At 43.2% G+C, this 11125-nt stretch overlaps 1 protein-coding gene across 3 annotated transcripts in view; it reads right to left on the bottom strand.

Annotated features, from left to right (window-relative positions):
* Positions 1–3250: 3250 nt before the first annotated feature.
* LOC121297902 (proto-oncogene tyrosine-protein kinase Src-like) overlaps positions 3251–11125 on the bottom strand; it is a 67293-nt gene continuing 59418 nt past the window's right edge. For all 3 annotated transcript variants that reach the window (XM_041224529.1, XM_041224528.1, XM_041224530.1), the window contains 2 exons: positions 10222–10353; positions 3251–7883 (listed from right to left, as the gene is read on the bottom strand). In XM_041224529.1, coding sequence (XP_041080463.1) covers positions 7675–7883; positions 10222–10353 — 341 coding nt within the window. In that variant the 3' untranslated portion in view covers positions 3251–7674. The remainder of the gene's footprint in view (positions 7884–10221; positions 10354–11125) is intronic.

Genomic DNA, 11125 nt, shown 5'->3' with positions numbered 1-11125 from the left:
TTTTGGGTAACAATATGAACACTCTTCCCAATAAGCTCGAAGCTTTCCAGGCCCACTCCTCTCATTCAAATTTCTGACCAGGACTCTGCTCCCAGGGAATGACTCTGCACCTTAAGCTTTTCTGTCATAGTATTCCTTGCCTTTTTCACCTTCTCTCAGTGCTGTTTTGGGCTCTATCTGATATTCTCCTCCACTTCTCCATGTAGTCTTCATGTGTGTCTCATTTTTCTGACGATGTCAATGGGAAGCCTGGGTGCTCTTCCAAATAATAGAAGGGTGACAATCTTAAGGGCTTGCTACACGTACAGTTGTAAGCACACACCATTTAGCAAGAGAACCCTTCCAATTGGCTTTGGCATCTTCCGGGAGGGTCCTTAGTGTACTCAGGAGAGTTCTGTTCTACATGTCCATAGCCCTGAGGATGATATGGGGTAGTGTGTGAACCTCTGACTCCGCAGTACTTCTCATGCCTAGAAAACAGTAGATTCTCAAACTCTCCTCATATCACAATGAAATGTTGTGGGAAAACCAAATTTAAGCACAACATCATTGAAGATTTTCTCTGCTGTGTCTTTGCAGATTTATTCATGGTTGCATATGCTTTGGGCAAAGTGGGTGCCCTCTGCACTTTTCAAGATGCAGAAAGTCAACAGAGATCATCTCAAATGGATAGGTGGTGACAATGTTTGATAGTGGTGCTCTGGTTGGTTGGTTTGGTTGTTTTTGCTTGAGACAAGTGCATACTTTGTTGACATAATGCTCCAAACCCCTCTGCATGTGTGGCCAGTAGAATTGGTCCCATACTAAATTTATAGTTTGTTCCACCCCCATGTAAGTCATTCGCGCGGTATGACGTAGAGTCCTGCATCGGGTCGAGTACCCACGGGGCGGGTTCGGGTCGGAATGTGAACTTTTTCGCGGTTTGCGGTTAAAAACTTTTTTTAAAAATTAGGGAGGAGTCAGCTGACTAAGCAGTGTTATTCTCACTTGTTTGATGCATCGCAAGCTCTCTTTATCATGACTCCTTGGTGATATTAAAAATGTTTGTGGCAACAAAAGATAGCACAGGGTTTATATCATGTAAGTGGATAATATTTTGAGAGGTAAGTCAAGTGTGGAATTATTTTGGAATCATAGCAAATGAAAATAATGATTATGTAACTGGATTCATTGCTTGTAAAACCTGTCATTATGTTTTTGTAAACGATAGCCACAAACCTGGTACATCATCTCTGCGAAAGCACAGGTATAGCTCCCTTTCAACTGGTGGCATGAAAGGAATGACAGATATTTTATAGTAAAGTAGAGATAGTTAAAATGTTAGTGTTAAAATATATGCAGACCACTAGAGAAAACTATCACGCTGTACAGCCTTGTGTAAACTGAATCCATGGAGAATGGTTGAGATATCTGTGAATGTGAGAGCGTTGAGTGTCAGTTGACGCAGGCAGTAGGTAAAGGACAAACACTTGCGGGTTTGGGTCAGGTTGCAGGTCTTATTAAAGCGGGTCTGGTCATCTGTAAGAAGACCTGTTACAGTGGGTTGCGGGTCCGGGTCTGTAACAGGGAGAGATCTGTGCTGACTCTGCTGGCGTGTTCACGGGCTGCAGGAAGAGGGCGGCAGTCGCGCAACAGCCGCCTGCGAGTCATGGCAGTGACACGGGGAGGTGGGAAAGGGTGTGTGTGGACTTTCCCCCTCTCTGAATGGCTGGGAGGCGGGTCTTGGGTGATTGGTGGTCCTATAAAATAACGCTCTGTTGTTTCCTCAGGTCTGCCCACTTAGACGCACCAAGAGTGCGGAAGCTTTGATTCAGGACCGGGAATTAGCCGGGAGAAAAAGAAAGAGTTCACAGCGAGACAGAGAGAGAGAGCGGGGAACCCTTGGGCAGACCCCGGCGTATTGTAAAAGAGCAGGCTAGATAGCCGACAGAGTAGGACGGTGATCCGGGTCGTGCGGGTAGCGGCGACCGGGATAACGCTGCCGAGTGCAGCACCTTTTATTTGTAGTTTTATTACTGTTTTATTTCCCCTTGTTCTTTTCACCTTCTGTTTTCATTATTATTTCTTTGAGCACCTGCGAGTGCATTTGCTGTTCGTGTACCAGCTGTGGTATTTCCGTGGTGCTGTCTATCATCGTTGATAGGCAGCCCACGGTCAACAGTGCCCTCTGCCGGAGAGAAATAAGAACCGGTCTAAAATAAAACTGGGCACCTGTGTGGTGTTTCCAAATACACCTGTCTGTCTCCTGGTCAGTGAATTACCCACACCCCTTCCACAGGGTCGTAAAATTCTGATCCGCACAGACTCTAGTCTGAGGTACACTGGCACTAGAAACCCTGATCCTTCACATACCAATTGTTTAAACTGTAGGAGGAGGAGGTGGAGCTAGCCAGCGACTGGATGATGACCCCCTAACTTTAGTGTGTACCGAACCATTTCTGCTGGTACTCGCATGAGACCCTAATGATAAAAGCTAACCCCTGTTTATAATCCACATGTTATATGAGACCCTAATGATAAAAGCAAACCCCTGTTTATAATCCACATGTTATAAGGTTTATAATTAGGGCTTCTGTTTTTATTCATTTCATTTTCCGGTGCTTATTTTTAGTTGTTTGAGTTATATCTAAATCGTTTTTTTTGGGGGGAGGGCTTTTGCGTTTTATTAACTGTATGAAAATATTGTTTGTTTTTTCTGTCGCAATGTGTATAGTAACTTGACGGCACTTGCACTTTTTAAATTATACCTTCTTTCGCTGTCTTCCACAACTAAATCCTTGTGGTTACGCGCATATTCTTCTAGCATTTTTGTGTTTAGGCATTTTTTTACATTTCATCACCATTTGCAATTCTGTTTTAAATTCCACGAGCATGTAAATATTGCCTATCGAACTACTACCTAAAGCATATAGCTTTAAATCTTGGGAGCAAGAAGAATCCTCCGTTTCTTGTAATCATGTTACAATCCTCCAATAGAAATGCTGGAATTTGCTGCCACTCAGTAATTGGGATGGGATTAATTATTCAGAATAAATCAATGTGAGATACAAATCAGGAAAGAGGGATATTGCCCCACTGCACTGCACACATTTTTGCAGGTTTTTTTTTCATGGGGAAGGGGTCAAGTCAGCGTGAGTTGAGTCATCATGTCCAGTGTATTTCCTGGTGTGTTGGCTATACCGATTTCATTTTTTTTTTTTGTATCGAGAGGGTTTTGTTTTTTTGGTTAAAACCGAAAATCATTTAAAAGGCTTTATATAATCCTTGTATCTTTTTATTAGCTCTGAGAATAAAACAGGATTTTTAAATCCCAAACAATCTCTAACGAACTGCAGAGTAAATTAGATTGTTCCTGTGAATACAGTAAATCTACTCTCAGAAAACAATTTTCAATTGTATTTATTACACCATGAAGAGGCATGTCACAGCAATTAGGTATAAAGTATCTCATTTCATTCATTCATTCTGGAGAAAACACATCATAAACTTTACATGAGTTCTTCTTACCAAAAATCACCTTCTGTTAAAACAAAATTATGTATATTTTAAATAACATGGTTACAAATCAATGGCACAGGTGAAAATTCAGATCTGCAGAGGTTCAGAAAAATGTGTACCGTATACAGTGAAATAAAGATCACAACCAACACCGCTGCAGCACAGAATCATCAGCAGAGGGCAGTATCGTGCTCATTCAGAGGTGCGTCTGGGGGCATGACGGCACTGGCTAAGGGAGTCACTGGCATGGTCGCACTGGTTAATTTAGTCAGTGGCCTGACCGCACTGCTAAGGGTGTCACTGGCATGACAGCACTGGCTAAATCGCTTGGAATTCTTCAGGGCCTCTAATAGCTGTGTTCAAGCCCCTTTATAATCCATCTGAAGATTCACAAAACTCAACAATACTGTAGCCTTATCAGCATCTCTGTATGGCTCTAGTGGGGCTATTAATCTGATCATACCTACATACTGTCCATCCTCTATCAGTGTGCATCTACACACTGTCCATCCATTATATAGTATCAAAGGGCAGTGGTAGTAAGATCCACCACTGTTCAGATCATTAAAATAGGGATCTTGTGGTGTTCTCATTCACCCAGGTTCAGCTGCTCTTATGTTGCGTTCTCATTCAGAGGATTTAAAGAAAGTTGTTCCAGCACATGGATTTTAAATGTCAAACATGATATCTGGTACTACTGTAGGTTAAAGGATGCTCTCAGTTGCTGGTCTGTCTTCTCAGATTATCTGTATGTTCTGGGTTTTGTTCCTGGCTGGAAGCATGGCATTGAAGGGATGGGGATGAGTTCTCTCTACAGGTGATCCAGGAAGTGTAAACAGAGATTTCATTAACCACGTGTTCTAAAATGAAAACGTGTTTGCTATTACTTGTGCTTCTTTCAAAACTGCACATTTGAGAGCTTTATTATGAATGGATGGGCATAGCAGAACTATTTTGTGAAACTATTTTGCCAGCTACAGCTACTTCAAATGTTTAGGTGATTGTAAACATTGAACTGTTATCAGATGCACGCAGGCTATATTGGTGTTAGTCTTACCGTTTACATCGCAGTGAGTTATTTCATATTCAATATTTCTTCACAGTCTTGTCCATATACCATTAAGTTCTGTAAAGATAGAGTTATACAGACCTGCATGTTGCAGTAATTTATAACAAACATTTAAAAAATAAATAAAAAGGAGCACAGGGCTTCTTACAATTGCCCCTATGAACTGTTTCATGTAACTTTTATATGGAAGAGAGCACTCCTACTCTATGCTGCCCCCTACGGGAAACATGCAGACTGTTTTATGTTCTACAGGAAATCCATGTCAAAAGAACCTGGAAGAACCTTTCGAGAGAACAAACTAGGGTGCCAATCAGGTCTGCCACACAGAAGAATATTGTGGAGGCAGAGATGTGATTCAGACATTTCCATACGGGAATGTACACTTCTAGTCTAGCAGCCATCTCTGCTGAATCCTGCTCATCCTGTACGGTCTGTAATCCTATCAACTGGTAAGCACACTATGTCCTGGAATGATGCATGTGAGAAGTCTCATGCATATTTCAATAGGGGTACTATAACCCTTGGCTCTTACTAAGGCATTCAACACTGCCAATTGTACAGTAAAGTGCTGGTCAGGACAGGATATCTACCATACTCCCATAGGACTGTGGAACAGTGTAGCTTTAACGGAACCCCCACTCCTGAAATCTGCACAACTTGAGACACAATTCTGTGTATCAAATTACAGTACCTTAACGTATGTAGCTCATCATTACCTTGCTATTGTATCAGATTACAGTACCTTAATGGGTATGCAGCTCAACATACATTACCGTAGTTGTAGATTAGTTCATGTTTAGATCAGTCCTTATATATACTAGCCATCCTTGAAATTGGCAGACATACCCTGGACTGCCAGAATGATACCCTTAGCCAGTTATATCAAAGAGGAAAAATCAGTAGAACCATTTAGCATTTGGGATGATCTTATTCTGCATTTCCATCTGGGGTCAAATTAAACGCGGTTTGAAATCAGTCCCGCCTGTTCAAAGTGCTCTGAACTGAGACTCCAGTACAGCTCACAGAAGATTCTGTTCAACATGCCTTTAATAGGCCAATTAGGATTACAAGCTCACAGAAAGTCTGTTCAACGTGGGTCTCTAACAGAAGTGTCATATGAACATGAAGGTATAGACTGAACAAAACACATGCAGGCAGGATAAGGGTTCTATTAGGGAAAATACTGGAGGAAGGTAAAGGAATTTCCAAATGGAAAATACAGGAGAGACAGTCTTTTTAGATTTTAGATGAATCTGAAACAGACCCTGGCTAGGAATTTAAAATCAGTTATCAGTAGAAGCAGGTCTTGCAGTCGCTATTAGAGGGGGCAGCAACACATTTCCTATAGACGCAGCATTATGTAGAAACAGGAGACACATATATATATATAAAAAAAAAAAAAAAAAAAAAACATTTCAATTACCAAAAAAAGAAACAACAAAACTACATCCAGAAATCATGAAGTGGCTAACAGTAAAAGGACTGTGTTTTAAAGCATGTCACACTGGCCACAATGAAGGAGCCTCCCTACCCTACCCCACCCCTATTCGACGTCTGGGACACACACAGTTGTAGTTAATAATAAAGGTTGTACTAAATCAGTTCTGAATAAATGGTCTGGCTAATAGATAATAGGGGTCTAGTACTGATATACAGTGCAGATGGACAAGGAGAGGGGTCTAGTACTGATATACAGTGCAGATGGACAAGGATAGGAGTCTAGTAATGGTATACAGTGCATCTGGACAGGGACCCTCATTCTGGGTGTGGATTACAAATTGCATCAAATGTAATTTTACTTGCTCTCTTACATCCTTTACTATGTTTCGGTTTGGTTTTTGTAGCTCCAATACCGAGTTCTCATTTGTCTCTAAAGCTGCCTGTACCTGCTTTTGGCTTGTCTGCAGAATCAAGTGCTGGGACTGAACAACCTCCTCATTCCTTTCAAATCATGTGACAATGTTTCCAGCTCTGCCAGCCCTACCTACTCATGCTGTCTATAGATATAGTGGGGCTAGTTGAAAAATCACGATTTGAATGGAATGTGGAAGACTGCTCAGTCCTGGCACTTTGGATTCTCCAGAGAAGCAGCTCCAAACAATAGAGAACAAGGAGACTCGGGATTGGTGCAACTTAAGCCTCAGATCGGTAGTTACCCCATCAAATAGTAAAGAGGGGAATGGAAAACAGCCATTACAATGACATTTGAATCTACTTTTGTACAAAAAATATCTTATCCACTCAAAGTTATGGAAGCCTCATGTAAGACAGGAAACATATCTAAATACACACCCCTGCTATCATCTTGACATCCCTGCACAACACACTCACCAGAGTCCAGTTTAACCAGGTCGGGTCAGCACAGTGACATCCCTGCACAACACACTCACCAGAGTCCAGTTTAACCAGGTTGGCTCAGCACAGTGCCAACACCATCATTGTTCATGAAGACATGAAGCGACAGTCTGTCCGCACGCCCAGGCAAGGTACCGAGGGCAGCATGGGCTAGCTGGCCTACTTTCCAACCTCTGTGTCCCTATCGACTGTGGAAGTACAGGACCACAAGCTTGGAAGAATACAGTTAAAAACATACCACTCACATACTTTCTCTTTAACAAGTCACAAGGGAAAAAAAAAAAAAATCAGCAAAATCAGGTTTTGATTTTCAACAGGCCCTGGGAAGCACTGATTAGGTTCTTTTCCTCCCAGTGCCTGCAGGCCGCGGGGAATCCGAGAACATGGCACATTCAAGAAACAAAACCTACCAGCATAACTGAGTAAAAAAAACTAATTAAAAATAACAGGCTGTCGAAAATCAGTAAAGCAGCCTTCTAAACATGGTAGTTGAGAAGATACCAGCCCCAGCATCATCTATCAAAAAGGGACCTGAAATCAGAAGGAATCCAGGCTTTTTACAAGCATTCAAAAATAAAACTAAATTATAAATGAACCTGGGAGCAGGTGGACAGCACACTCTAGTGGTAGACCCCTGGCAGGGTTGGGGTCAGTGTTTGAAAAGCGCACTCTAGTGGTAGACCCCTGGCAGGGTAGGGATCAGTGTTTGAATGGCACACTCTAGTGGTAGACCCCTGGCAGTGGGTTCAGTTCTAGAGGTTCTCTCCGGGCTGGTACTGTGGCTCTGTGGAAGTGAAATAGTCCTCCAGAAAGCTCTGCAGGTATTCAAAAGTGGGCCTCTCCTCAGCCTCCCTCCTCCAGCAGGTCAGCATTAAGTCGTGGAGCGAGTCGGGGCATTCGGCCGGACAGGGCATCCTGTAGCCACGCTCCACCTGGTCCAGCACCTCCCGATTCACCATCCCTGCAGGACAGGAGGGGAGACGTATGAGAAGCACTATTAATATTAATGTTATCATCCCTGCAAAGTGCATATATAGTGCAGGCAGTTGTGCATATGTAATATATGTCACACTTCATTTTTCCATAAAGCTGGAGAACCGCTGATCCAATTGTCATGAAACATGGTATTAATATTGATCAGAGGTTATTGATTCTGAGATATCTGGGTGTATTTTTCTGTGTGTACATCTGCATGTCAGTTACATTGGTGCATTTATCAGGAGACCTGCTTCTCACACTTAATTTTAATATAAAAAATATTAAAACTAATATAACCTTATTTTATTCTTCTTATTGTTATTATGTGTAGTACTGATCTGTCACCAAACCCCTTGAAGAAATTGCACCCTTATGTACAGTTGGGTGCACATTATTAGTCCTTCCACAACAATCCCTACTGGAAGACGACCTTGTAGTGCAGTGGAACATGCACTTGTAAACACATGTTTAATACAATCTGTACCCCAAACCCGGGCCGGATGATAACGAACGCTTGGATAAGACTGAAGAGTAAATGGTGGAAAATGTCTTTCATTGTTCTGTTCTCTTACCTTTTAGGATGGTGCCGTCACTCACACTGGCTTTTACTGCAATCCCAGTATTCTCAAAGGAATTTACCCAAGACCAGGAGCTGCTCTTCACTTCTAATTGCATGCTAATATGTCTTCATATTAGCGCCGGCTCTGTATCGCCCACAATAGGAATCTGGATCCAAAGCAGCCGATCACTAGATGGATGTGGCTCTAACTTCAAGACAGTTTGGCTGATCTAGCCAGTTATAGAAGCAGCTCTGTACACAGGTGAACTCTCGCAGCTAAAAAAACACGCAATGCAACTCTCCAGCACTGCCAGGAGCAGCACAGGTAAAGACACGCAGGTTAGAGTGCATCTGTATTAAGGCTGTTAACGTCATTACCAATGAAGCAGCATTTCTTTAATATAATTATCATTGTATTATGATGCTACAGAACCTAATAAAAGCTATGTTAATACAACATTTTCATACTGCGGCGCTAAATGTAAGAGGCAGTTTATTTGAATGTAGTGTGAAATTATCATTGTATTTTGATCATGGTTTTGGAGGGCACTGTCAGCCACAGAACACAAGCTCCAATGTCTCAATATTAGCAGAGAACAAACCACTGCAGAGGGATAGCCTACTTATTATCAAAGAGTTTTTGTTTCAACAAACTCTAGATGTGTAATCATTTGTACAACACTGGAAGTTTGTGCAATGGCCTGTGAACTGTAGACACAAACTCAATGAAATACATTTTAGTGTTAAAATAACAGGCAAGTAGAAGAGCTTGTGTAACGTGCCTTGAACCTTGCGGCATGAAAGGCGCTCTATAAATAAAGATTATTATATTATTAAGTAGAGAGCAGCTCCGGAGCTCTATGGCAGCCAATAAAGGACTGATTGACTCCTCATCTCTGGTGTGTGTTAGTCTCCTACCTGGGTAGAGCACCCTCTCCTGATTCTTCAGTGCTGTGTTAGCCTCCTGCCTGGGTAGAGCACCCTCTCCTGATTCCTCAGTGCTGTGTTAGCTTCCTACCTGGGTAGAGCACCCTCTCCTGATTCCAGTGCTGTGTTAGCCTCCTACCTGGGTAGAGCACCCTCTCCCGATTCCTCAGTGCTGTGTTAGCCTCCTACCTGGGTAGAGCACCCTCTCCTGATTCCTCAGTGCTGCGTTAGCCTCCTGCCTGGGTAGAGCACCCTCTCCTGATTCCTCAGTGCTGTGTTAGCCTCCTACCTGGGTAGAGCACCCTCTCCTGATTCCTCAGTGCTGTGTTAGCTTCCTACCTGGGTAGAGCACCCTCTCCTGATTCCAGTGCTGTGTTAGCCTCCTACCTGGGTAGAGCACCCTCTCCTGATTCCTCAGTGCTGTGTTAGCCTCCTACCTGGGTAGAGCACCCTCTCCTGATTCCTCAGTGCTGTGTTAGCCTCCTACCTGGGTAGAGCACCCTCTCCTGATTCCTCAGTGCTGCGTTAGCCTCCTGCCTGGGTAGAGCACCCTCTCCTGATTCCTCAGTGCTGTGTTAGCCTCCTACCTGGGTAGAGCACCCTCTCCTGATTCCTCAGTGCTGTGTTAGCCTCCTACCTGGGTAGAGCACCCTCTCCTGATTCATCAGTGCTGTGTTAGCCTCCTACCTGGGTAGAGCACCCTCTCCCGATTCCAGTGCTGTGTTAGCCTCCTACCTGGGTAGAGCACCCTCTCCTGATTCCTCAGTGCTGTGTTAGCCTCCTGCCTGGATACAGCACCCTCTCCTGATTCCTCAGTGCTGTGTTAACTTCCTACCTGGGTAGGGCACCCGGCCCTTAGTGGCAAGCTCAGTCAGCAGGACTCCGAAAGACCAGACGTCTGACTTGATGGTGAAGCGTCCATACAGAGCTGCCTCTGGGGCTGTCCACTTTATCGGGAATTTAGCACCTGATCAGGAGACAGAGAGAAGTTTCAGGGCTCTGTTTCCAATGGTTAAGGGATCTCAGTGGTTGAGTGGGGTTGAGAATGCTCTAGCTTTAGACTCAAACTGGTTCACTTTTTAGAAATGTGTGCGTATGATAAGGATCCTGATACTATTACTAATAATAAACATTTAAAATCACATATAGAAATGACCACTAGATTATCTAGATCCCATTTACCAAATTGAGACCTGACTGAACCTGCTGCAGAGGGAGGGAGGGCAGTCACTGGAACAGCACAGTGCTTTACTACCCATTCTCCACACTGAGACCTGATTGAACCTGCTTGCAGAGGGAGGGAGGGCACTCATTGGAATAGCACAGTACTCATGGAGAACAGGGTTGAGAAAGTCCTGTGTTTCAGACTGGTCCGCCCTCCAGAAGACTCCTCGTTTTCAATGCCTAAACAGACTACACATGAGCACTGCTTTTGTGCAAGTTTTATTTTGAATACAATTTTGAACAGCATAAAACAAAGAATAATTAAATCAGAATAAATTAACTGTTCTTTTCTCCAACCAAGCCATTTCTTACTAGTGTTATACTCGATAATGTTGCATTTAGAAATGCAAAAAATTAAATTAATTACTAACATTTCGTCTTGTCTAGTTGCGTGCTGGTCAATGGATTGTAAATTAAATTCACTGCCAACATTTCGTCCTGCTTGTGTGTTTGATTTGGTGCCCCCCAGTGGTCGCTGGGGAGGTTGCCTGTTCACCCTGTCTGGCTGTGTAATT

This window comes from Polyodon spathula, chromosome 23, assembly GCF_017654505.1.
Source record: "Polyodon spathula isolate WHYD16114869_AA chromosome 23, ASM1765450v1, whole genome shotgun sequence".
Classification (NCBI taxonomy): Eukaryota; Metazoa; Chordata; class Actinopteri; order Acipenseriformes; family Polyodontidae; genus Polyodon; species Polyodon spathula.
The sequence above is the reverse complement of the archived record's forward strand: the minus strand, read 5'-3'. Positions and strand labels throughout refer to the sequence as shown.